At 54.5% G+C, this 27,679-nt stretch overlaps 1 protein-coding gene across 2 annotated transcripts; it reads right to left on the bottom strand.

Annotated features, from left to right (window-relative positions):
- Positions 1-678: 678 nt before the first annotated feature.
- On the bottom strand, positions 679-27,560 carry LOC119093271 (calcium permeable stress-gated cation channel 1). Of its 2 annotated transcripts, XM_037216199.1 has the most exons (18): positions 27,428-27,560; positions 22,267-22,482; positions 17,444-17,526; positions 14,329-14,367; positions 13,218-13,355; positions 12,500-12,691; positions 11,866-12,054; positions 11,295-11,502; positions 9,172-9,294; positions 8,509-8,651; positions 8,041-8,191; positions 7,566-7,759; positions 6,878-7,066; positions 6,307-6,443; positions 5,759-6,039; positions 5,072-5,192; positions 4,474-4,619; positions 679-766 (listed from the first exon to the last, which is right to left on the bottom strand). In XM_037216199.1, exons 2-18 carry the CDS (start codon positions 22,450-22,452, stop codon positions 695-697), a joined length of 2,592 nt encoding a protein of 863 aa, XP_037072094.1. In that variant the 5' UTR covers positions 22,453-22,482; positions 27,428-27,560; the 3' UTR covers positions 679-694. The 2 variants fall into 2 exon arrangements, with proteins under 2 accessions (XP_037072094.1, XP_037072095.1); XM_037216200.1 differs by lacking the exon at positions 14,329-14,367.
- Between the last annotated feature and the right edge of the window lie 119 nt (positions 27,561-27,679).

Genomic DNA, 27,679 nt, shown 5'->3' with positions numbered 1-27,679 from the left:
TCCACTGTAAGAGGTGGGGGGGGGGGGGGGGGGGGGATCGACGTGCGCTGATACGCCCGGATATCTGCCCGGATGACCCCATGGGATCGGCGGCCGGTGCGGACATCCGGCATCCTGTCAACGGGGCTGTGCGGGCGTGACGGACGTACGGCCGCTGGCTCCGACCTCCCGCTGTCCGGCGTGCGGGAAACACGGATGTCAAACGTCCACGCGGTCGACGGGCACGGCTGTGGACGTGGGGACGTACTCTGGCCGAGCCGGCGGGCGCACTCGCAGTCAGCCGGGCCCATCGGACGTGTAGACGAGATTCATCGCAGCCACAGGACGCGCAGAACGCGTGACCGGACCGTCACACCGTTTCAGCCGCGTGGCCGGACCGTCACACCTCCTCAGCCGCGTGACTGGACCGTCACTCCTCAGACGCGTGGCCGGACCGTCACACCTCCTCAGCCACGTGACCGGACCGTCACACTTCAAACGCGTGGCCGGACCGCCACACCTCCTCAGCCGCGTAACCGGACCGTCACACTTCAAACGCATGGCCGGACCGTCACACCGCTTCAGACGCGTGGTCGGACCGTCACATCTCCTCAGCCGCGTGGCCGTACCGTCACACCTCAGGCGCGTGGCCGGACCGGCACACCCCGGACGCCTGACCGGACCGTCACATCTCCTCCGTCACGTGACCGGGCCGTCACACCTCGTCGTTGGCGACGTATAGGTCGACTCTGGTCTGCTCGCCGGCCAGCACGGCCACGCTGGGCACCTGCGGGCGACGTCGGCGCGTCAGGACAGACATCCCCCTCGCCGCGAGGTCACGACGCGTGAGAACGGCGGGCGGGCGACGCGCGCTGGACAGCGAGACAGCACGCAGACCATGCTGTCGCCTGAATGGACAATGAAGTCGCCTGACGCACACGACCCCGGTGACGGACGCGCCTCAACAGCGCCTGTTACGAGCCCGGGAGCGAGTTGGTGGTGGAGATGCGCACGCGGCGGGACCACCTCCGAATGTCACACAAATCAGCCTTGATCACTCGAACCAGCGGCTGGAGTACGCAACAGAACACCACCAAAACTGGGAGGCGTTCTCAAGAACAAGAGCCGGATAAACCGGAGGCGGCTCACCTGCAGCTGTGAGGCAGCGTGCCATCGAGGCCGGGGACCCGTCACAACCGCCACAATTCAGGCCATGCGGGTGTGGGCACACGGTGACAGGCAGCGGGCGCCGCAGGCGACTGACGCCGCTACCAGCTGGGCAAGCCGAAGCACACCGACCAGCCGCAGCCAACGGCCAGAAACAATAACGCTGCAGTGTTAAAGCGCTGCTCGCAGCCATTCGTGCTGACCTCGGCAAACAACCATGCACAGAAGGGAGGCGTGTATTTGGACTCCATTACGAATGCCGTCGAGACCTCACGTCGCATGAAGCCTCAGCTTGTCTTTGTGGCGCGGAGAAACGAACGCGCAGCATCAATCGGCGTCAGCTTCGGTGGTTGCTAGCCCCACCCTACCACCTAAGCCGCATCCCCAAACGCAGAAACACGCGCCGACCTGCCACTGTATTATGCCGCACAGCAGTACGCGCCCAGGTCGGAGGCTGGCTTGCACATGTAACGATCCCGAACACCTGGAAGTCCCTCGAATTAACTCAACAAGCACCGCGATAAGTCATCCCGCCAGAAGGGAAATCGAGCACGTCGCATATACGCGCGATCCACATCATATCGATACACGGATTTCATTACGTCATAAGTATGTATATCATGTCGATCACACGCTCATAGTATGTATTTCGGCACCAGGCATGGCACGGCTCGAAGCACGACGCAGGACAGCCAAAATAGGAGCCAGCATTCCAACAAACGGTGGAAAAGGCGCAAAACTTTTGGTGAACGCAACTGCCTCTATATCACAGGTTGTACTACGGAGAGACCCGCACTCAAAACCAATAGATAACCACCGAAATCCGCGCACTGCCAGCTCTAAGCACCGTTAAGTAGCCGCCCACTTCAAAATAAAGGTCGGTGTCACACGGATTCCTGCATGCTCAACGCGAAAGACGGCAGCAGCAAGGTCATGAGCCACACACAGGCGATGACGGCGGTCATGCATCGCTAGTTCAACGTGTACACAGCGGGACAGAAACAGGGACGAATGTCCTCCCTAGCGGCACACAGTTGCCAAGACGAAGCTCCGCTGCGCAAACGCCTGATCTACCGACACGCTGCCGGCTGTGTCGTGGCCGTCACGAGCGCTGACGTGACGGTGTGTAAGGAGCGGTGGCTACCGCCGCCAGGACCGCGCTCGATGTCGAGGTCTACGTCTGGGAAACAGCGTCGCGTGGTGTGAAGCGCGAGAGGGGGGGGGGGGGGCGTCTTTTTAGTAGCTCAGGCAAAACCCAGAGACTATGGCGAATTTAGCGACAAAGGAAAGACGTTCCATGTCTGTCAATGTCAATTAAGATGTCAATGTCATCCGAAGACTACCTTCATTAGCTGGCAAAGGGGGGGGGGGGGGGACCAAGGGTTAGGGTCGAAACGGGATAGACGCGCAGTTAGTCAGGTTTGGAACGCGAGTGTCGGCAAGGAGCGAACCAACGGCCCGTGATCTGTCAACAAGTACCTTATGATCTCAGTGAGTGCACTACTTCATGCGAAGGAGTGACGGAGGGTCGCGCCCTGAGTCGCGCGCTCATTTGCCCCCGAGCGCGGCGGGGTTATGATTCGATCAGCCGACCGCTTCTCCCGACAAACGACCTAGAGTCACCACCCTGCGTCTATCCGCCACTTTTCCCGTTGACTACGTTAAATTACTACGGTGGGAGGTGTGCCCGATGTCCCCTTCTCCCCCGGAGGCGGGCCACACTGGCGGGCCGGCCCGTATCCCCAGGGTTACACAGCAGCGCACAGTCGGGTAAGACCGGAGGGTGGTGCGTGGCCAGGGCGCCGAGCGACATTGTCGGGATGTTCCGAAACATCGGCGGAGGCGGCACCCCACGGATCGGCGACCCCGCAATAGAAGTTGCGGCCAACTGTTACAATATGACTCTGGTGAGGAACTCGGTGAACAGGACGGCCCAATCGGCCCTGTGAACCTGCTTTAGACCGTTCACGCGCGCAGACAGACATTCAGATACGCTTTTCTGCACCAGCTCCACAAGCGATACACTCCAGGCTCGCCAGTAACGAATACTGCTCGCTCGCCGCCGGTCAAATGCCTCCGACGCAGGTGAGCGGGTGAGCCCCGACAGACAGAGCCTCCGCGCATCGCTGGCTGTGCGCCCGGCCACTGGCGACCGGCGGCCGGCGGCCGGCGACGTTCGGCCGCCGCTCATACCTCCTGGTCGCCGGCCGGCCGCGCCTCCAAGGGCACCTCCTCCGGCGGCGGCTTCTCCTGAAACCCGCGCGCGGTCAGAGCGGGTGGAGCGGCGCCGGTGGGACCGGACGGACGTCGGGGCGGCACCGCTCACTGCGGCCCGGCCTTGCCGACGCCGCTGAGGCTGCGCCGCTTTCGACGATGTGAGATACTTTTGCACTTACTGGCCCACTAAGAGTGGGCTTATATAAACGTGCATACGAAATGAAATGTACGACAACATGCGAGGAGCCATAGCAAAAAAAAAACTTACTTAACCGTCGCCGGACAAGTGTACTTTTCACCTCTGACGGAAGACGGGCCCCACTGAACCGAAAACTAACATGTTAGCACTAAACGGCCAGTGGCAATGAATGCATGGCAAAAACGGCATCAAATTAGTGCCCTTAGCATCAGCGTAAGCCACCTTTGATGATCAAACCAGACAACCGGCAACACAGCCAATTTTGTATTTTTCGTCCCAAAAAGATGTGTACTACGACAGCTATGGGAAGGGTGGCATTGTTTAGTCCATAACGCGGTGAATTATGAACTTAAGGAAGCTCATCAATTGGCATATTCGTAGCATGCCATATCATCCCAAGCGGATACAGCACTATGTGCAAATATTTCACCCCATTATCTTAAGAGCTTATATGATAAGACTACGAAACAAGCTAATCCGAATCTTTATTGGGAGTTTGAACCCGTTGACATGACATCAAGAGTATGACATCATGACGTCAAGAAATAACTCCTGACCTCCGAAGGCAGACCTTATTTTTTGGAACCAGTGGTAAAACGTTAAAAACTCAGCAATTTAACACTGGGCATCATGCATTTAGTGATACTAACGTTATTCCAGGGAAACCTCCAAGAGCCTCTGAAGTCCCCCCCCCCTCGTCCGGCGAGGGTTAATGCTGGCGTCAAGACGCTTCCATTCACAAAAAATTCCACGGCAACAACAATCTAACATAAAACACTGAGCGCCAACACAAGATTCAAACAAGCCCTCCAGCCGACTCGGTCCGCATCGCAAGCAAGGCAGCGCGCTTTCCCTCAGGCATGACGGAGCCGGCTGTGCGCGGATGCAGTGCCATCTGTCGGCCGTCTGACCTGGTTGTAGTTCTGGTACAGCTCGTGCTCGCCGGCGGGCGGCGTGTCGCTGGCCGACGACGGGTCCTGGTTGGAGCCGTACGAGCGGCGCCGAAGCTCGGGCGGACTCCGCGCCGGGCCCGCCGTCGGGTAGGAGTACACGTCGCCTGGGGGCACCGGTCAGGTCAGCGCGCCGAGGGTAGGAGACCAATACCATGGGCCATTTGTGGGGTGGTGGCCTCATAGCCCTTGAAACCCTGATGCAAATAGGACCCAGACATACTAAGATTCGCAGCATTACATCTCGCGACGCTACCTCAGAGCTCCCACGCACTAAAACGCCACGCAGTTCAGGGCCAAAAACATATCCAGAATGGAGTAATTTTACATGATCAGGGCCAGGGCACCATGGCATTCCAATGGCGAATGCCTCTCTCCCATGGCGATTTGCAGCACTGGCACACCGCCACAACGCAATGACTTCGGCTAGAACGGCGCCCACCGGCTTATACATCTGTCTTCCATTCTATCGCTTACCAAACGTCTCCCCTACCCTCCTCGGCACGATGCTTCACGCGTCTGCGCGGACCCCCAAACGCGCCGCGCGCGCACTACGGACCTGTGTCCCTGACCCGGACTTGGGGCGCGCGCTGCAGCACAACGGGCACGAACGGACGCTGCGGCGGCGACTCTTCGCCGCTGCTGACACCGCTCTCTTCTGACGGAGTCGGCTCCATGCTCTGGTGAAAGACGGGAGACGGGGGCAGCGTTAGCGGCTCTGGTGGGAGATGAGAGACGGGAGGCAACGTTAACGGCTCCGGTGGGGGACGGGAGACGGGAAAAAGAGTTAGCGGCTCTGGTGGGAGACGAGAGACGGGAGGCAACGTTAGCGACTCTGGTGAAAGACGGAAGACGGGAGACAGCGCTAGCGGCTCTGGTGGGAGACGAGAGACGGGAGGCAACGTTAGTGGCAGGGTAGCGTCGGCGGCCGACACGGACGTAACGTCACGATGCCGTGGTCCGGTAGGACGCAGCCAACAACTTACCAATAGGATGCTAACAGTCTATTCGGTCGGGTGGTGAGGGATGCAACAAAAACGAGCGTCCTGGGTATTACACCTGCGGCCCGCCTATACAAGGGTGCATAACTAATCAGTGCAAATTTGTATATAAAGTGAAAGATTTTACCCCTAAATCACTGCAAAGCCCGGCACAACTGACTGGGCGTAACACAACGTGCCCCCGCTCTGAGCGCAAAACGCTGTCCTTAACTCGGCGCCGCCAGACCGGGCGCTCTCCCACGCACCGTGTATCGGATGGGGCTGCACTGCTCGAACCAGTGGAAGAGCACGTGCGAGAGGAAGATGGCCAGCGTGGCGCTGAGGCCGATCAGCGAGTAGATGGCGATGTCGCGCATGCCGCGCCGGATGTACGAGAAGAGGAAGAGGCACAGCTGCGTCAGCACGATCGACAAGATGACGAAGTTGATGGCGGTCACGTGAATGCGCTTCTTGATGCGCGACGCGCCGTAGGCGAAGTACAGGTTGTGCTTGTCGACCAGGTGCTTCAGGATCATGTAGACCAGGCCTGGCGGGGAACGGGCGGGCGGTGAGCGCGATCCGGCCACTCAGCACGGGTTGAACGAAGGGGACACAGGCAGAGGCACAGCACACGTGTTCCTTCCGACAACGATGTGTGATGAAGTTCATCGCGCCTGGCCGACACCGGACCAACGTTGTCCGTCCATCACTACCCGTGGGAATCTCGCCGCGCTCAGACGCGGCAGCGGGGTCCACAGCCCTGCTCTGACCTCCCCAGCGAGGCGGGCGCCGCCGGCGTCTGGACGCCACTCACCGAACGGCGTGATGAGCGGACAGAGCAGCGAGTACACCACCGTCATGGCGAAGATGAGCAGCACCCAGCCGTACTGGATGCCGAACGGGAACTCCCACAGCACGGCCGCGCGTACGCTGGCGATCTCCGCCTGAGACCTGCCGGGCCGCCAGCACGGCCAGTCAACGGCGGGGCGGCGGCTCCGGCGTACACGGGGGCGAGCTGTTGCGTATGCCGAGTAGGATGGCACCAGGAGGAAGGACAGCCCGTCATTGTCAGCCTTTGTACCGATAGCGGGACTGTCGTTTCCAATAGCATGGGAGGGTCCAGGATACAATAAAAACAATTATTGACGGAGTTCAGTCCTGGTCCGGACGAGCTCCCCGCCGACGGCGCAGGCATTTCAAGGTCGCAAGGACCATGTGATAGGGAGGACAGCGCGCATGTCAGGGCTCGCAAGTCAAACTCGCATCCTGCAACAGCACGCGAAAACTCGGCCTGAGCGTCCGGCAGCGGACAACGGCGTCATTAGGGTACCCCCACTCCCACGGGCGTACAGCATCCCTGGAAGCGGAAGACGTCGCCGACATACCTGGCCATGCACATGCGCAGGGCGTACACGAACAGCTCGGGGAAGCGGATGATCTCGAGCGCGGTGCCGATGAAGGCCGACGTGATGACGTAGTTGACGAAGAAGGCGCCGTTGTCGGGCAGGAAGACGCACTCCCAGCGGTACGTCTGGTTCTGCGTCTGCACCGCCCACTCGACGAAGGCGCGCGCACTGCCGCACCGGGCGTGGCAACACGTCAGTGGTGGTCAAGGTCGCGGTGGCGAGGTGGAGGGATGGGAGAGACGAAGCAAAAGGACAGATGACGTGGAACATAGAGCAAGTCGTCCAGCGAGAGCGGACGTCCAGCTGGACGGTGTACCGCGGGTTTTACATTGTACACTAGGCTTGGATGGATGCTGGCACCGGTCTCTGCCAGTGCACCACGCAGGACATGTCAGTGACCCAGCCCTCGGCTGACACACGACACCTGACCTCTGTCGACGGTTCAACGCGGACGTTTTGCTCAGAACTCCTACGACAAACAAGCGCAAAGCACAACGCAGCTCATTTCCTCATGACTAGCTTTCTTCTCATCACTAGCTAGCTTCATAACTTTCGTCAAGCGATTCGTCACAATGCTAAAGCACATTTTGTCTCTCCGCACTGCCCACATCAGCACATCACCTCCGAGGGCTGCACATCACACCACCGCGCACACACTGGCGCGTACCTGGTGAGACCGAGCGACGGCAGAATGAGCACCATGAAGAGCAGGAAGATGAAAGTCTTGACCATGACCGAGTAGTTCTCAGAGGAGCGCGTCCAGTGGAAGAGGAAGCGGTCGGAGAAGGCCACCAGAACGGGCATCAGGGCGGCGATCGTCCAGAGCAGCAGCGTCGGCAAGAACTCCGACACCAGCGAGCTCTGTCGCAGAGGGCACGCAGGCCGTCAGGTAGACTGCAACCGTCGCTGGCGAGCTCGGACTCTACCAACGCCTGGCTAGCAGACGTGCCTTAACGAAACACGGCTACAGAAAAACAGAACAAACATGAACTGGATTAAACGTGGCCACGCACCCAAGACAAGGGCGTTGAACAACCACTAACAGCGTCAATGCAGCCAGAAGAGTTCCCCGTAAATAGCCAGCCGCCAGCCAAGGCGATCAACAGCGCGCAGCCGCCAGCCGGCCCCGGCGTCCGTCTCACCATGGCCTTGACCCGGTCCGTCAGCGACACGACGTCGACCGAGTTGACCACGATCACAGGCGTGGTCATGAAGAACAGCACCAGGAACAGGATGATGTTGATGAAGAACGAGCGGAAGTACCACCAGAAGGACGAGTGGTTCAGGTTTTGCCTGCAACAGACGGAGAGGGAAAGTGATCTTTAGTGACATGAACCGCAACAAAAATAAAACAACACCATTGGCACACACATACATAGAAAAATAGTATAAGATCCGCCAGACAAAGACATACATCTTCTACAGGACATTACGCCCAACAAACACGAACGGCAGCCCACGCAACTCGGGCCCGTCCCTGCCCATCTCAGCAGCCCCGCGCCATGGGCCCCTCACCGCCGCAACAGCCGGCGGGCAGCCCCCCCCCCCCCCCACATGAGCCGCCACCGCCCTGCGGCCAGCCGGGCCGCGCTCGGCGGGCGGCCACTGACCAGTAGATGTCCTCGGGCGGCGGCGCCACCTGCACCTGCCAGCGGTACGGCTTGAGCAGGGCGCTCATGCTGGAGGCGGGCGGGTTCTGGCGGCACCGGCAGCCCAGCAGCAGAGCGTGCTCGTTCAGCACGCGGGAGGCCATCTGAGCAGAGGGCGGCGCAGGTGAGAGCAGGGGAGCCGCGCCGGGGTCAGGGGTTACGTCTAACAGAGAAACCACTCTCTATTTACGCGACGTAACCATGAGGCCCAGGAACACACGGGCAGGGAGATGTAGAAGGTGACAGGGGGACTGACAAGATCGACCGGGGAATGAAAGACCGAGTTACGTGCGATGAAAATAGGACTGGACCTAGTTACGTTTGGTAAAAATATGATAACAGCACAACAGCACAACACATGCTAGTCAGAACCCTGCCATCTTACTGTGCCTTAAAACTAAAACCGTCGAGGCTGAGAAACAGGTAAGACAGCACATCGCCAGTATCCACTGATTGTCTGATGACCACGAACGTCACAAAAGTACGTTGCAAATTCTATCAACAACACAACTCCACTTCCACCTTACACTGCACCATATCCTGCCAACGTGTCACCCCCCCCCCCCCTGTCTGAACCAAAGTCGGCTCCCCGCCGTGAACGCTCGTCGGGCGTGGGCAGCTCACCTCCTTGCTCCTGAAGGTGATGAAGGCGATGCCGAGCGGCTGGTTGAGGGCGGTGGCCTTCTCGATCTCCACCTGGCGGCTCAGCCTGCTCTCCTCGCGCGAGTAGTGCTGGATGGCGTCCACCTGCGCCCCGCGTCACAGGTCACAGGTCACGGCTTAACGAGGTCAGGCCACGGCTCAGTGAGGTCGGGTCACGGGCCAGAAGGGTCAGGTCACCATCACTGAGGTCAGGTCACCATCAGTGAGGTCGGGTAACGGGATAACGAGGTCAGATCACAGGCCAGAGGTCAGGTCACGGCCAGTGAGGCCGGGTCACGGGCCAGAGGTCCGGTCACGACTCAGCGAGGTCAGGTAACGGTCAATGAGGTCGGGTCACGGTTCTGCGAGGTTAGGTCACGGGCCAGTGAGGTCAGGCCATGGGCCAAAGAGGCCAGGCAACAGCCCAGTGAGGTCAAGTCACGAGTTGGAGAGGTCAGATCAAGGGTCAGCGAGGTCAGGTCACGGGTAATCAAGATCAGGTCGCGGATCAGTAAGGTCAGGCCAGAGGTCAGTGAGGTCAGGCCACAGGTCAGTAAGGTCAGGTCACGGGCCAGTGAGGTCACGGTCACAGACCAGCCGGGTAACGGCTCAGCCAGGTCACGGTCTAGCGAGGTCACGGTCACAGTCGGATTTCCACAGTAGCCGCCGCGACCCAATGAGGAGCGCCACCAATGATACGCAGGCTGACATACGATGCAAATAAAATGACACGGTGAGCGGGATCGATTAAGTGGATGCACGCAAGTGGCAACTACTGCAGCTGTGGTTGTAACACCAGCCCGGATTGCGTCAGCAGACAGCTGGCATCACAGCCTACAGCGAACGACTGAATGTTCTACGGCCTGCGGTGGGTTTAAGAAGCCCTCCGAGCATAAAACAGTGTATAATTCAGCGCGAGTGCTAATATGCGGCAAATAAGTTATTAGAGCTTGGCGATCTCCGCGTGAGCATTATTAATGAATCAGCGCTAGGATTTCGTCGCGGTTGCTTACAAACCCGCCATTCGGTACCACGCCAGCCATACAGGCTCAGCACGGTCGCCACGTGAGCGGGCTGGCTGGGGTCGCTGTCGGGCCTGTCCAGCCGCCCTCACCTCCTGCGGGGAGGACGGGGGCTGGCCGAGGCGGCCGGGGGCGGAGCAGACGGACCGGGACCGGAGCGGTGCCAGCACCGGCGTGGGGTCGGAGTCGGGAGAGGGTGGGAGCAGTGCCGCTGCCGAGCTGCTCTCGTCAGGAGGCGCGACCAGCTCCTGCGCCGGCCGAGGCGGGTCAGAGGACAGGAGACACAGATGAGGAAACGGTCAACGCGACTTGGCAGGCACGGGTGAAGGACAAGGGCAAGAGGCTGCTGATGAACATCAGGCCTAGACTACGTTCTTGTTTGCAGACTGTAATACACGCTGAAAGCACTTTTGTGATGAGAACGAAGATGACCAAGTGCATGTCAATAAATATATTTAAGGCATTTGATGATGATTTGGGCTTTGGGGCGCACCGACTTCGTTGGTCATATGGCGCCCATGTTTTTGAAACAGGCCAAGATGATCAACGATTTTTCGGCCTGAATGAGGCCCGTTGATCATTTCCGCTGGTATGAAAAATCCGAAATACGACCACTGGCATGCAGCTAATCGCCAGCGTTCCGATCACAATGTCTACAATCGTGCCAGAGACCCGATATACACTCAGAATGAACTTTTGTCTAAGACGCGACATACGTGACGACTTATGTGATCAAACTATGTGCACAAAATCAAACAAGATGGCAGGATGTTGCTTGGCAACCAACCACAGCGAAGAAACGCGCGACACCTTTGACTAATCTGTCAACTTCGTGCAGAAATCTCAACAGCTGATCGAACTGGAACAATCGAACGCGACAAAAGCAACTCTGTATCCGCCGCAACGCGAGACTGGCGCCATGCCCACGTAGTGCAGGTTCCTTCCAAACGGGTCTCCCACCACAGGCCTCAGCCTCGCCAGAGGACACCAGGCCCCAGCGCGGCCCCGCCAGCCGACGCGGCACGGCCAGATCGGCACTGAGCGCCGGTACACGGCGGCGGCTGCAGCGCCGCGCCGAAGTACCTCGACGCAGCCGCAGAGGGAGCAGCAGCAGCAGAAGTGGCCGCAGACGTACGGCCGGATAGCCAGCCGGTCGCCGGTGCTGGCCAGGTACTCGTCGGCGTACAGCCGCGCCTGGAACATGGCGTCCCGCTGCTGGTCCAGCTCCATCAGCCGGCTGATGTTGTAGGAAAACTGGATGTCCTGCAGGCCCACCATCGGGTACGCCTCCCTGCGGCGCACGCGGCAGTGGCGCGGGGTAACGGGACGCGTCAACAGCCGACACACAAACACAGAACACGACAGCAACGGTAGTCATTGTTTGGATACGCTTGCTCGCACGCTTGCCAACGCTTCCACGGATCGGACACTCGAGCAAAGGTCGCCCAGGGAGCTTAATACCTCCTGCGCAAATGACCAGGCAATAGGGTTCCATCGTACAGGGCAACTCCAACGGTTCACAAACTACCTACAAGCACGGCGCCTTCCTCGAGAGACGCTTTCAACACCCTGAACTTCTCCGTGACAGTCCGTTACGGCCGCCGCGCCCCGGGGCTGCGGGCCGGGGCGCCGCGCCACTGCCATCGCGCCTCACTGGAAGTGCTTGAGCAGGCTGTTGCGGTTGCACGCCTGGCGCGGGATGCTGGTGATCATGAGCGTGCGCGACACGGCAGACGTGTCGTCGCCGCTGATGTTCAGCTGCGACGAGAAGCGGCGCATGATGTACACGCCCAGCGGCAGGAACAGCACCGACAGGCTGACGTGCAGCCACAGCCAGGCCGAGCTGGCGGCGACAGGTGGCGGCATGAGACGCACGCGCCGAGTGCCGATTGCCGCGGTCTGGTCAACAAGTGCAGGCGCGGCGGACCGTCCTTCAAAAGCGCAACACTCGCATCGGGGTTTTCATGATCAGGGTTGCAGCAGTACTGCCGACGATCGAGGAGCCTATTATTTATATAAATTGGGTTGAGCCCATCATAGCCCTGCATCAGAGCGGCGTGTCCGCCAGCGCCAATTGCAAAACTTCCCCACAGCCTCAGCACAATGCAAATTCCCGCAGGGCATGTGACATTCAAAATCAAATAGCATCTTTCATAAACTGTAGGCCACACAAATGAACCTACATACGCGTCATGGGCGGAACAAAGCTATCACGACATGCTCCGTGCGCTTCAACACCGTCCATCAGTTAACGATAGGCCGAAGCCGGCTGCGCGGCGGCCACGTACGATGGGTCGAGGTTGGTAATGGTCGTATGGCCGAAGTCCTTCTCCTTGCCCTCCAGCTTGCCCTGGAAGTTGACGGGCAGCACGATGCCGATGGAGATGAGGGTGACGATGGAGAGGTAGACCATGATGTGCCGCTGGAACGACAGGTACTGCACCGCATCCGAGCCGCACTTGCGCAGGATATCGTCATCCCTGCCGGGCGCAGGCGGGACACGTAAGGTTTCGCGCAGCGCACCTCGTCACTTGGTCCGTGACAGGCCACTGCAACGGCCAGGTAAGCACCGCGCCTTAGCGGTGTCGGCTGGGAATCGAACCCAAGCCTGCCAAGTACAAATATGGCATTCTCCCCATTAAGCCACCCAGAGAGTCACTTGCGCAGTTATTATCAACAACGTTCGCCAACCATTCTGATGCCACTGACATAAAATACGGTGTCACAATTCAAAGCGCGGTTGTTGCGTCAGTCACGGAAAGACTTGTGTGAAGAGCAGGCCAAGCGACCACAGGAAGGCACAACCTCAGCAGCTACCACACCGCCCATTCCAAACAAAAGGGAGGAAGTAATGAACATAACCACCGTAGCGCAACATACCAACAGGTGGTAACGGACAGCAAAGACACCGCGCCCGAATGACACCACGCTGAGTGCGGAGCAGCCGCGGGGGGATCAACAGGCGACAGGAGTGACAGCACCCGCACACGCACGCCCACAGCGTACTTGATTTTGAATATGGCGACAATCCAGGAGAAGAAGCCCCGGTCGACCAGGATGCTGGAGTCCATGTTGTGGAAGGACTCGTCGTTCATCCGCAACCGGCCCATGGCCTCCTCGTTGCCGTAGAAGAGTTGCGTCCATCTGCAGGGTGAAGTCTGATCAGCATGGCCCACAATGTGAAAAATCAGGCCTTCACATTTACCCACGAGAAAGGATTAGACGTTTTGTAAGTACACATTTATACTTACGGAGATTTGCAATGAAACGAATTTGTGCACCCTCTCAAGAAAGCACCACTTGACATAGCTTTCAAAAACGAGCTCGTATCGTCAGCAACGAAAAGCCGTCCGCGTTGAAGTACATACATTCGCCATTGTGAGACACTTCCCGTCAAAAAAACATGCCAAAAATGGGCCGTCACCAATGTTTACTTACACAGCACTCGGGAGCCCACCAAAATAACTCCCATTACGACGGCGGCTAGCATGGGGCGTTGACTTGTTTAACACGCGGCGCAGCCACACAGCACCACCACCACACGGCCCGAAAAGGGACGGAAAATGTCCACCACAGCGTAAAGGGACAGGCGGACGTCACTTGCCCCATTTGACCAGACCACCCAGAACCGGCGTGTCTGCCCACACACGACCACGAGCAGGAGGGCAAGCGCGAGACCAGCCGCGCGCCACGAGGTCGCACAGACACGCATTGCCCAGAATCTCCGGCCATTTGCCGCCGGTCAAGAGGGCAGAACTCCGGTCAGATCATGCGTGTCAGTCAGTTCAAAACGGACAGGGTGCGGGAGAAAACACAAGTAGAGAGTATGGGACGAATGAGCAGAGAAAGAGCGGGGGGGGGGGGGAGGCAATTGCAGGCAACATAAAACGAGAAAGCGACAAATAGCGAGAACGCGCGAGCACGCAAGAGAGCACCCAGCTTCAGGCTCACGTGGTGTCAGACCACCGCCCTGCGCCCCGCTCCTCCACGACACACCTGGCAGGCACCCCCCCCCCCTCCCCACACACACCGACCGCGCGCGCCCGGAGACCCACAAGTCACCAGGCGGGTCACGTGACAGCAGGCGGCAAGGCGGCCCCGCCCACAAGCTACGTACATGTTGTAGGTGCCCTTGGAGAAGGGGTTAAGTAGCATTCTGTAAACAGCGGCGGGCGCGACGTCAGCGGGTGCGGGGGAGGGGAGGGTAAGGGAGGGGGCGGGGCAAGCCGGTCACATGCGGTGCAGTCGAGTTCGTGCATCATCGGCTACGTGAGTCCCACTAAAGCGTGGATGACTGACAGCCACACGCACACGCACGCACACGCAGGTGCGTGACGTCCCGAAGCTCACACGCATACGCGCACGCGCACGCACACGCACACGCACACGCACACGCACACGCACGCGCAGGCACACTCACAGGCGGAACGGGCGGGAGGTAATTGGGGGCGGCGGGGCCCGGTTCGGTTGGGCGCAGCTGGGCTGGGCGGCGGACCTGTGCACAGGTGTGATGGGGTGAGCTCACAGAGGTGGACGACAGCTGAGCGGGGACCGAGACAGACCGACACGCGCCGACCGCCGTCAAAACAGACCTGTGTGGACCGGCGGGGGGGGGGGCACATCTACTGCGAGTGGTCACGGCACAAAGGGGAAGGGGGTGGGCTGGGGTGAGGGGTGATGGTGGGGGTACGGGTGTGGTGAGGTTGGGTGGAAACATGCAATGCATTTGCAACTAGGGTTGGCATTTTACGTTGCTAAAACTAGTTTCTATCACTTTCTGGCATCCATTGAAATTGGTATTAACTGGCATGACCTTGAAAACCTGGAACGGTCCAGCTGTCATGAACTTTATGCCCACATCTTTTTTGTCATAACTTTATTCCAATATTCTCATATGCGTTATTTCCAATCTATGCTTTTATTCCCACCGGCATATTTTCTATCGATTCGAAAGCTAGTTAAGTTTCAAGATTTACATCGGTTTATTTTCGTAGAATAGGTTCAGGGAAAAAGCAAGGGAAATGGCTAAAGCTATCACCAAAATATAAAACAATCAAAACAGAAACGCAGGCATCGCTTCCATATTTGCCACACTATCCTGTAAAAAATTTGGGGGGGAAGGGGGCTAGATCCTTTTTAACTGAATAGATAGCTACGCTCCTGTTCTAAAAAGCAGCAACAGCTCACTTACGCAGCAGCAAGGTCAAAATACATGACGTATGCCTCAATTGGTACAAATATTGGCATTTAAACCCTATACTCTGCAGCCAGTAACCATGGTCTGAGGGGTCCGTGACTGGCACTTCGGCAACCAACCGCAATGTGCTCTCCCTGCGACCTGAATTTATCACCCAGTATAGCACACGTGAAACATCATGCAAACAAACTGTTTGGACAATGAGCACGACAATGCCAGCCATATCCCCAAAGGTATGAGATGATGCATAACCTTCGATCACAAATGTCACTACCCATTGGCGTTGCGTTTTTGCCAGTGTGATGGAATAGGTAGTCTGAAATAAACCCAAGTCAAATAGACCAAGGGAAGTTCAAAAAATACACCTTACATGCTGGGAGCCTTACATTTCAGTTTACACCATATGTTTGATAGACTTTGCCATCATGCATTTACATCAGGCATGAGTACAATGCCGGCTTCGGCTTCGGCTTGGCGAAGACACCGTTTTCCCCCAATGACTAAGGGGCTTTGTCGTGATTTCTGTTCACAGCAATCGTGAGCTTACTTCGTAAAAATGCTCTGCTTGCTCTGTCGCCCGAATGTACCATATAGCATAAACGGATGCAATACATACATGGCTGAAAGACAAAACCATCCGGCCGTTCTGATGACCACGCAACACCTAGCTGTAAGGAACTAACCGTCCGCAATGTTGTGTAAGCAAAAACTAGCACACCACACGAAGACGACGTCCGAAAAATCATCCACCCATAATGCTAACACCTTGTCTCGATCACTCCGCAATACCCTCACAACATTTCCCCATCCCATATCATTTCAGCAGACGCGAAAATGGTTTTGATTCCACAAAAGAACGCTGTTCACTAGACTTAGGTTTGGCCCCAGCTTCGTCAACCTCAACTGATGATGGGTTTGGCCTCGGTTTCGCGTTTCCTACGTTCAAGGCGACGGAATTTGGCCCCGGTTTCGCGTTTTCAAAGTTCGAGGTCATTGGCTTCGTATTCGGGTTTGCGTTTTAAAAATACGAAACCTCTGGCTTCGGCTTCAGTTGCACAATTTTTCACTTCGCAGCCAACGGCTTCAACGTCTGCTTAATGTCACGGCCTTGAGCTCGAATCCATTCCGAATCCAGAATCCCAAAAATCATTGACATATATATATATATATATATATATATATACATAATATAGTTACAGTCATATAGATATGTAGATATACATATATCGCATTGCTGCCATTACTTACAGTACAATGCAAACACAACGTAAATGTTTGTATCATAAGGCCAAGCAAGTTTAAATTGTACAATAACACGTAAGTTGTCGTATATACTCATGAATCGTGTCTGTTACAGTGCGTGAGAGTAATGAATCCTGGAGGTACACCTGTGGCCCACTGTTACACTCATGCGTTATGTCTGACATTAGGTCGAAAAGCGGGAGCTGAGGCCGACTGGGGACTGCACTGGTTTTCTTGTAGCCAGGACTTAACAGGTATAGTACCACGAGGTTGAAAAAATACATATCGCGTGCCCGTTGCAACGTTCGTCAAGATTTTATGCTCTTCTCACTACATCAGCGTAAACATCAGTCCATTCGTTAATTTTTTCATAGTATTCTGACAAAGTGCAATTCTTGTTCACGAATTTCTGTTTTTTTTTAATTTCATGTTGTTTCAGTCAACCCAAATAACTTCCGATACCTTGTAACGTCAACGCGCTTTTACCAGTTCTTGCCAGTGTTTGCCACTAATAGTTTCCGCCAGGCGATTTGACGCGGTAAACGGCGGCTTGACGAAACTGCGGTTACCACCAGCCAGCCCAGTCAGCACCGAAGGGCCGGTGTCGGGTCTCCCGCGGACACTGCTTCGGTGCACCGCCCGGACAGCCCGTGCATCCCGATGCACCGGCCCGCCGTGTGCACAGCGACACAGCTGGTGACGACCACTCCGGTCCAGACACGTGGGCCGGGTGACCCTGCAGCCCCCCCCCCGTCCGACACACACAGGGCGCCGTCCGGCAGCCGTGACCCACCTGCGCTCGTTCTTGTGCACCAGAGCCAGTCGGCCGTAGTTCCAGGCGCTCTTACGCAGCAGGGAGAATAGCAGGATCAGGCCCTGGAGACAACGAAGGGCGCGATTACAGGTGGCGGTGGGGGGCGCGCACCGCTGGCTCAGGTGCGGAACAACACCACAAATGGGCGTCGTCGTCAAACGGCACCGTTTTAGGAGCGGGACAACACCACACATCGACGCGGTTGTCGAACGACACCGTTTTAGGCGTGAAACAACACCACACATCGACGCGGTTGCCAAACGACACCGTTTTAGGCGCGGAACAACACCACACATCGACGCGGTTGTCGAACGACACCGTTTTAGGCGCGAAACAACACCACACATCGACGCGGTTGTCGAACGACGCCGTTTCAGATAAGGACGGTACAGATCAAGACTGTTTGCTCGCTTTGCTGCGGGAGCGAGGGATGGCGATTGCCACTAATGTGCAGACAAAGGCTAGGCGCACATTTTTAAGGCGCTGTCTTGCCGCATCACAAAATTCGAAAACCATTCCCCATGCTCCAGTGACCCCGGATGGCCAATAGCACGGCCTATTTCAATGTGATTTATGAGCTTGAGGGCCACAAAATCAGCCTACGAATTAGCACCTGCCATCCTGGTCACATCGACCGACCCGGTCGATATGATCCCCATTGACCCACCCGACCATGCAGCCCGACCAAACGAGGCGCCGATGCGCCCAACTGACGTGGCCCGGTACCGCGCATTACACGGCGAAAATGCCATTCGATGCGCAAGGCGCGTGGAAAATCAAAGTGTGTTCCCGGGGGGGACTGATCGCCGGGGCGCACAAAATGTTCCTACCAACTTAGCCTGGAAAGCTTCCAGTGGCCATTTTTCGTCCAATCACAGAGCGCGGAACAAATGGGGTCGCCTCTGGAACCTCAAACGGCGGCTAAAGAGCACAGCTTGCCATAAGCACGACAGAAAACTAAGAACAAAAATACATAAGAACGAACAGAAACAGCACAAGGGTAACTACGCGCTTCAGTAACTACTACAGCGCCTTTAATACGCCCTCGGGTAGGGTGGGCATCAATCTGGCCTTATCCCGCTGAGGTTTTGCCAGTACAACTCGCGAATGACGCGGAAAACCGCGCCAGACTTTGTCTAGGTACAAACAATTTAACAGACGATGTTTTTGTATAAAACGGTGCATGTACCTTATAAAGTCGCTGGCCTGTGGCAGGTAAAAGTCATGCCATGGTTGTCAGCGAATGGAATTCCTCGGTAGTCTTGCAACCTGATGTGGAAACTGAGTGGAAGCCGAAGTCATACAATTTGATATGGCTTTTAAGTCAGTCAAACGATTTTAATTAGGATTAAGACTAATTTCGTTGCACTTAGGCAAAGTATAAAGGTTAGGCCAAGGCCAGGGCCAAACCACTCTTTCAATGGAAAACTGGTCTTAAGAGGTAGCTTTCAACGATCATTTGGATATCCTTGGTCACAAGAACGTCGTCCGATTCCTATTTGAAATTCGTGGAGGTCAAAGGAAGTTACTGACCTAAACTGACATTGGACAACTTTTTGCTTTCAGAAACATGTCGCCTGAGATAGCTCTTGACCTTGGTTGTAGCTTCAAATATCAAAATAACCTCGAAGAGCTTTGGCCATTTTCAGCTTTTTAAGGCCAAGTGTAGCCACTGATCTGATCTGAGCACAAATCACATTTTTACTGCAACATGCATCGAGGTCAAAGCTGGCTGAGTGAGGAGGTTTTAGGGCACTTCGAAACGTATCTCGAGTATCTCGCGTATGTAACCCGAAAGTCACGACCCAGGAACTACACAATTTGATAAAAATGAGTTCATATACAACTCTGCGTGCTTGTGAGTTTGGTGCGTCCATCTCTCTTGATTCTGAGATCTCAGGATGAGCAAACTGCTCCCTCCTCTCCCACCCGGGCGCTTCACAAGATTTAACCGGCCATCCCTCTCGTGTGTTAATGATGTTTTGTGGAAGAAGACAAGCAGCGATGTGCATTGCGAGCAACAGCAGTGAAACATCAATTGTCGCACCCTTCTCGCGTATTAAGGTTTTGTGGAGGGAGACAAGCAATAATGTGCATTGCGATCAACAGCAAGTCAACATAAAATGTCGCGACAAAAAGCCGCCCCATTCCAAAGTCACATTTTGATATATCCTCCACAACATCAATTTAACGATCAACGATCTTAGTTTACGAACAGAGAATGACTCATTTATGACAGGCCGAATGCGACATGATGGGGATAGCCTACAATGTTTATGGAACTTATAAACATCAGGATCTAATGCAATCAGACGTTAACCAACGGCCGATCAACGCTCGTTCATGTCGATTTCTACGGCGCTAATCGCTGTTTTCTTACTTGTTTCTCACATGGCCACGACCAGACTTGGCACCTAGACAGGCCAAAGACCAACCTAAGATGAGGCTTAGTACGCACGTCATATGTTTATCGGTAAACCGCGTCTTTCATTTCTAACGCTATATGTATGTTTGAAAACTGTATTTTGTTCGCGGTACAGTACGTGAACAGCGACATTTTCACATTGTGGGTACTATGTTTTTGTTTTGCGCTCCAAAACGCGGCGCAATTTCAGAATGTTTATCGTTCAACAAAGAGTAAAAAGCAGATTCTGTCAGTCTGGTGAAACTCGGCATGATGTCCCGTTTATATTTTGTCGTCGGGTCCATTCGATCGGACCGCACGTCAAACACGCACGTGACGTCATGCTGAGCCCACACCATCAGGGCCATTACGAAAACACCCACAGTGCTCCACCCCTGCACAGCAACGGTGGGTGGTGACCCCCTGTAAGCTCTCAGACAGCATTGCGGAACTCGACAGAAAGCCGACTCCACCGGAAGCGCGCACCCTCTGCAGAGACAGGCGCGATCGGGTTCATTTGGAGACGCGCACGGGCTATCTACAAACCCGCCCGATGAAATGCGAGCCCATCCCCGAAGACTCACACGAGGCCAGCCGGCGCCGGACACGCGGCCGGTACTGGCTCAGCGCTCACAGCTGCAGCGAGATACGGTGCGGCGCAGCGGTGTTCGGCTGACCTCTCGTTGGGCGGCGCCCGACCGCGCAGTCGAAACCAATCGAAGACCTTTCATACACAACAGCTCTTTCGGAGCAGAATTACCCAGTTGGCAACCCTCTTAACCCGGCAAGGACCGGCGGAGGGGGGGGGGGGGGGGGTAAAATATGCCCCACTGTCCAACATTCGCGATAATTCAAAATTGCCTCGATATCGTTGCAAATTTGTTAGAAGCTGTCACTCACTACGCCTTGTGCCAAAATAATAACCATGCTACCATAACAGATCAAGCGTGACGCACGTCACAATGCTGCCGTGTTTGACTGATTTTTCAAAAGCGCATAGTCGAAGACAAACTGTCACGGGAGTCGCACGAAAGAACGCATTTTATATCTGTCAACAGGAAATGTGAACCAATTTGTCCATCATTCATAGATCTTGTCCATGAATTGTCATTGACAAAAAGCACAATCAATATTTTTTGGCCCCAAGACCCAAAATTATGAAAACAAGAAAAGGTGTCCTACATACAACTATGAAGGATGCCTGTACCAGACTTCAAACAATTTTCCGGAACAATGACTAGGTTACTGCTTGAAATGCATCACAGAGCACGTTGCCCGAGCCCAGGTCGGCCCGCGCACACGGCGGCGGGCGGCGGGGCTCAAGTCTGCCGCGGCGGCACGATGACGGGGTGGCTGAGGCCGCTTATCAGTTTCACAAGCAAACCGACGACCACGTGACTGGCGGTGGGGTTGGAGGGTACCAGACTGCGCTGTCGGCAGGACTGCACCGTCGAAAACAACGCGAAAAGTCGATCCAACCGCTTACTCACCGCCGGGGTCATCCAGTTGATCATGACCTGGGACGGCTTATGAACAAGCGCTCACGTGCCTGATGCCCTAAATTGCGGCTAAGCTCTCCCATTTCGCGTTTACATGGCTCGAATATGACGGAAATATATAGACCGGAATAGACACATAGACCACGGCTTCAGGTCTCATGTGCAAGGCACGTAGCCTTGGCTCTAGGTCTTGGCTCTAGGTGCGGCGCGCAACAGTCGACACCTTCCTTTGTAGCACGTTTGATCACGGCACGATGATTTCATACCATGAGATACGCTTCTAAATAAACTGCGTTGTGGGAGCGGTAAAATGTCGCAAAGTAACATTTTAATAATTCGACCGTGGCCTGTGAGCCCGTGATATCACACACTTCAACTTAAGTTTTTGTGTGGTCTTAGACCACACACTACGGCGCCATTGATTGCAATTCGAATTTTTGAATTCGGCCCCGCCCTTCTTGAGATCAGTAGGGGAGGGGGGGGGGGGGGTCAAATTTGCGCCCATTCACAGTGGTGAGCGGGAGCTCAATGACATTTCTCCCGCAGGGTCGGATACTTCTAATCGAAATCCGGGCTTTTCCGGAGCATTTCGAGCAAACTGGTATGCTAATAAAATCGTACGCGTCTGATGTAACAAGAAGTGAGAAGTAAGAAACAGATGGGAAATTCCCTTCAATAGGTTAATCGGGGGGCAAAATACTCCCGCCAAGACGACACTTTTCGATCGCATGAATCCCGAGGGCCTTTCGCGAGCTGGGCTCGCGGACGATTTCGCCCCGAAATGGTACAGCGCGGGTCGGTGCACGGCGATCCACGCCAACCTCACCTCCCGCCCTCGTCTCGTCTGGCATCTTAAACCCACCATACGCTCCGGCCCTGCACGCGCTCGGTTCACCCACCAGCCAGCCGAGGACGTTGGCGCCCAGGTTGAGCGGCACGCCCTCGTAGCCGCCGTAGATCATGAAGGTGGTGTTGTGCCGGATGTACTGGTTGCAGGTGATGTTGTTGCTGAGCCAGTCGGCGGGCGCCGCCGTCACGTTGTCCGTGACGAGGTCGAGCTCCGGGGAGGCGGTGGCGGCGGCCATGGCCGGCGGGCGCGGGCCGAGCGACGACCCCTGGCGGCGGCGGACCGCGGCGTGAGAATCGGGCGGGGGGGGGGGGGGGGGGGCTGGGGCGGTGCACACCGGCACATCGACACTCGTGACCAATGTACAGTGAAAACATAACGCCGCGCTCTAGCCGGGGCATCACGTACGTGTAGCCGACCGGAATAAATAAAAGCGGCCTAGGAAAAAAAACGCCAGCCCTTAAAATTTTGACTCTGGCTTGCATCAAAATGCGCTAGCTTTGCACTCCCAAAACCGTTGCGGCGAGAACGTGGCCCCTTCACTCTCAGGGTTCAGTGTCGACAGTTCTGTTCCAGCGCGGAGCAAACAGCGCCAGCAAAGGAGCAGCGCGACTAGGTGCCTTCCGACGGCCAATGGGAACAGATGCGAGATAAGCGAACGCGCTCAGGAATGTGGATATACAGTGCGTGACGAAGGTTCACAGGAGGCCCGCAGAATACGCAGCGTTCGGGAAAGGACGTAATGCAGACCATCGCAGCCACGGCTGCACAACTGCCGCACGTCATAAGCACCATCATCACAGGACAGCACGTACGCTGTCAAGTCAGCCGCCGCTCTGTGCACGGCTCGGCGCGGACAAGGGTAACCAAATGCAGTGGAGCGAGCAGCGGCCCCGCCACAGTCGCAGCGCGTCGCCACCATTGCACTCGGACCGCGCACGACGCGCCGCGACCCGTCCCCGGCGTGCGGACCACGACGGCCAGCGCCGCCCCGTCAGGGGCCATAAACATCTGCCGCCAGCCGTCACCGGTCGGACGCTAGAGTCCGGCGTCACGGCGTCACGGCGTCACTGGGACGCGGCCCGCCGCCCGCCCGTCACCGCAGGTCACGGCCGGGCCCTGCGGCCGGCACGTCACGCTCGAGGGAGGGGGCGACCCAGACCTTCAGCCAGCGAGCCCGCCTGTCACGCTGCCGGGCTGCGTCGCTGACACTGCGCCGCTGACGTGGCAGCGCCGGCCGTATCTAAAATGCGGTGCGTTTTATGGCGTGGCGGACGGCTGCGTGCGGAATAATGGGATATCGTGCGGGCGTCCAGATAACGACGGACCCGTCGGAAACTGCAGCTAGGTCTTAAACAGCAACCCCCAATCTGACGTCACCTGGTAGTTGTTAGCACGAGAATGTCGGCTCAGTGGCGAATAAAAATTACAACGCGCTGACGTTTGCCGAAACATCACATCACTCTTTCTCATTGCCAGATTTCCCAAATCTCACATCGCCAACTTACGATGCTCTGAGCGTGATTGTCATGAATAGGTCATTGGGAACACTGACCACGTGGCCAGTTTACCATATGTTTTGCTCGTTCTTTTGTGATGCCATGGCCTTTTGTATCACCTCCGCATTGATACCTACCATTGGTATGTACATACATACATACATATATAAGTTGCATTGATATATCCATTGCTCCTGAACAACAGCTAGTGGGGCATACAAAGTAAATGACGGGGACGAACTGTTAAAAACATGATACAGACCAAGAGCTCCCTTTTCACCGGCTGCCAAAAACATAGACAGTTGAATGGAGGGAAATGCATTACACCAAGGGAACAGGACAAAAAATACATCATCGACCGCGCCCACCTCTGCCGTGGCCTCTCCCAAATCGAGTGGTTGTGAGTGAAATCTACAACACGCGGTCTGACCAGCAGCGGCCCGGCTTACCACACCCAGGTGGTAACAGCTCGAGGTCTGCCGCCTGACCAACACGAAAAACAATGTGACACGATGGGGATTAGCCACCGGCCAACGACAATAGTTTCACCACATGCGGTGGCGCATATTGCTGGTGCCACCTGGTATGTTGGTGTCACCCGTTCCTAATTTCATATTCGATGTAGTAAAAAAAAAAAAATATCAGGGAGCTACACAAATGTCAGTTACAGCCTCTAGCTGCACCAGTTTTTACAGCTAAAGGTTAGGGTCAGGACAGGACCTGCAATTGGACTCTACCTGGTGTGGTCAAACTGCGTTTTTGTCACCTTATGTAGCACATCTGGAGTAGATGATGCAGCCAGGTGATCTGGTTTGATTCAGATTATGACACGACTTATTTCTAAAGTGGCAATGAAAGTTCACCTGAGTTCACACCTTGACCTACCATGACCTTAAACAACTTAACTTCAGCCTTCAGATATGATGATGCACATGCAGAAGTTCAATTGAGATCGCTGGGTGAATATAACTGCCAGGACTGATGGGCTGGAGTACTTCAAATTCTGAGAGTACAATCTAATTATGATACACTGCATGGAGACAACACAAGGGGAACAAGAAACTGAACCAGTTTCACCAAATTGCACACAAATTACAAAGTGGTGGGCAGACCTCCTTCCAAACCTGGTCACATCTACTGTATTTTTACTGTCTTTTGTATTTAGACAAGAATAAAGCTTCATTTCATGCTCTTATTATGCTAGCTATGACTTATGAAGAGCCTTTATGAACCAATTTGGTGATTTGGAAGAACATGACATGATGTGAGTTCTAGAGATAGCAATAGATAGCTCCTTGCTCTATTCTTGTAATAAGGTCTATTATGCACATGGACATGCTTGATAACAGACAACAGTCTGCTGTTGTCAAACAAACACATTTTCCTAGCAAAGGCTATGGCAACATGTCAACCAGCTAAAGTAAGCCTCAGTCATTTAAGATAGTACCTGGATTTTCAAGAGTTAAAATGTAAGGAAATGTATGTAAAAATGTAGCATGAGGATATAGAATCCACACCAATGCATAAGTGAATGGACACTGAAAGCAACACCACAACTTGGGAGCTAAGCTGCAGGTGGTTCAGGACTATTTCAATGGTGTGTGACAAACCATTTTGTCCTGATAAAGTGGTCAGTTATGAACAAGATCATATGTAGGTTCAGCTATGACTAATGCATTGTGATAAAATGGATTGATTTTTCTTTAAATCATTGAAAGCACACCATTCATTGGTGTCCTTAGCTTCCAGCAAAGAAATAATACATCACAGAACATGTCATGCCTGAACTGGGCTTTGTTTCTTTCATTTGTTTGTCTACCTGGTCTGTATTGGGCTGGCTAACTGTATCCCTCACTAAGACAGTGTTTCAATAATCAGGTACTTGGTGACAGGAAATCAACATCCTTCATTCTACCTTACACCTGCTGGTGCAATGACATTGCTATCTGTTGCAATGTTGTCTGTATCTTTGCTGCTATCTGTCCGTATTTGCTATTGCAAATGCTATCTTGCACTCTGGACCTGCTTTGTGGGACTGTTAAATGTTCTGACGTCTCCAGACATATTGGCAGTGACACTACAGAGATGGGCTCATCGTAGGTAACCTGTTATTACCATATTTATTTACCTATATCACCATTTTCATTTACCTGTGAGGAGTTCATTTATTCTGCAGCTAATATTTCAGACAACACATAAATACAAATGGATACAAATGATTTCAAAATATAATATTTACATTCATGAATAAACATGTTAAGAACATTTCAAAACAATATCATATGAACTGGTTCATACCAGCTATTTCAACCAAAGCCATCACATATCATAACCATTTATTGGCTTCAACCCACAAACCCTGGCTGTCAGTTAAGTTGGTAAGATACATTTGCCCATAAAGCAGACATATACAGATGGGTGGATGAGCTTATTACCGAGTTGAAGAAATATTAACTTGTGATCTGTTTTGCCTATGCAATGCCACAGGGATAATGTTGTAGCATTCCAGAGGCAGAGAGCTGCTGCTCTCTCCAAATTTCATAAACTATAAACCTGTCTCAGAGCTTGCTCTCAAGTCTAAGGATTCCTGTCATGCAAGTGCGAAGTTGGAAAAATCAATCTATCAGCAAGTCATACCAACATTGACATTTAACATTTGGGACAAAGCAATATGGCCCAGCAGACCAATGTATGCATGACATATTTAAGTTTTACTGATGCCTGTACTGGTTGGGGTTGAAAGCTGGGTCGGTACACACATGGGTGTCTGGTACCCATTGATGCATCATGCATATTATCTTGAATTGCCTGCCTACTTTTTTGAGGATTCACTTCCTTTCAACATCTCACTGCTACCTGATCACCAATTCCATGGTTCAGGAGAAGGATGCTGCTCTCTTAAATAATCCAGCAGCACCAGGTGTGGGTGCTAGAGCAGGGCCATTGTTTGACTCAACTAAAAAAGTGAAGGTAGTGAGCGCCAGGCCAAAACGGGACCAACCCATTCCAGAACAGCCATGCTATGGCAGTGCAGGTACTGCATGTAGGTGTATTCGTGCAGTGTGCACATGCCTCCACAGTCCTGTCTTGTAAAAAGCCTGATGACACAGCAATCTGATCACTGAATAGGCCATCTTGGGTTTGAGACTGGGTTGGGGCTACTTGCAACAAGCTTTGCTTAGTAAATAAAACGGCCTGCTTCAGTAGGAACTGAGTATCTGCAAAGAACCAACCCACTGTGTGTTTTGCTTGCATGATGTCAACACACTGTGCCTGGAGCATGAGCGTGGCAAACAAACCAGGCCAAACTCAACTGAATTTTGAACAATTGTTGTTTAACATACTGAAATGTTTTTTGCCTGTGGTCACCATGGTATCACCAAAACATCTTAAGATATTGGCTATCTATGGGCTAAAACTGGTGGCGTCCATATGCCGAACTAAGGCTCTCAGACTGACTGTGGAATTGTTGCGGGAACGCCCCTGCTATGCCGGCCATGTTCGGCGCAATGTAAATAATTTGTAGTCTCGAGTACATGCAAATCAAGGTTCACACACTGGCGGATGCCATAGGCTGTTGCACACTTCATTAGCTTGTGACGGCTGGGTTTACAGACACATCAACAACCGTTTTCAGCGCCGTCTGTTCCACGCGGCTCGGGAAAGATTAGGTAACCCTGCTACCTACAATACACTGCCACGTTAAATACTTACTTAAGTAGAAGGTTGGTGTAACAGTCGTGGGACTGGGCACCTTGATAGTTTCCCAGCAGGCAACAAGCCGTTCAGGAAGGGGTAATTTAATCCGACCCCCGAAGTCCACAACCTCGCCACACGTCACCCCACCACCCACTCGCCAAGCGCAATACTGTTGACATTTGCAGAGAATATCTTGAAACATATTTTGCTAGCAAATCTAACAAATGCTCAACGTAAGTATGAGCTGCTAGAAAAACAGTTTTTCAA

This window comes from Pollicipes pollicipes, unplaced genomic scaffold (genome assembly GCF_011947565.3).
Source record: "Pollicipes pollicipes isolate AB1234 unplaced genomic scaffold, Ppol_2.1 Scaffold_4002;HRSCAF=4701_pilon_pilon_pilon, whole genome shotgun sequence".
Lineage (NCBI taxonomy): Eukaryota > Metazoa > Arthropoda > Thecostraca > Pollicipedomorpha > Pollicipedidae > Pollicipes > Pollicipes pollicipes.
The sequence above is the reverse complement of the archived record's forward strand: the minus strand, read 5'-3'. Positions and strand labels throughout refer to the sequence as shown.

Bases quoted from the DNA above. Each gene is read 5' to 3' on its own strand.
- LOC119093271 (XM_037216199.1), bottom strand. From the start codon at position 22,452: ATGGCCGCCGCCACCGCCTCCCCGGAGCTCGACCTCGTCACGGACAAC. The intron at 9,295-11,294 runs GTACTTCGGCGC...CGCGGGGCGCAG, and splicing joins CCCTCTGCGGCTGCGTCGAG to GTGGACGCCATCCAGCACTA. The intron at 767-4,473 runs GTCAGACGGCCG...CGTCGCCCGCAG, and splicing joins TGTACCAGAACTACAACCAG to GTGCCCAGCGTGGCCGTGCT.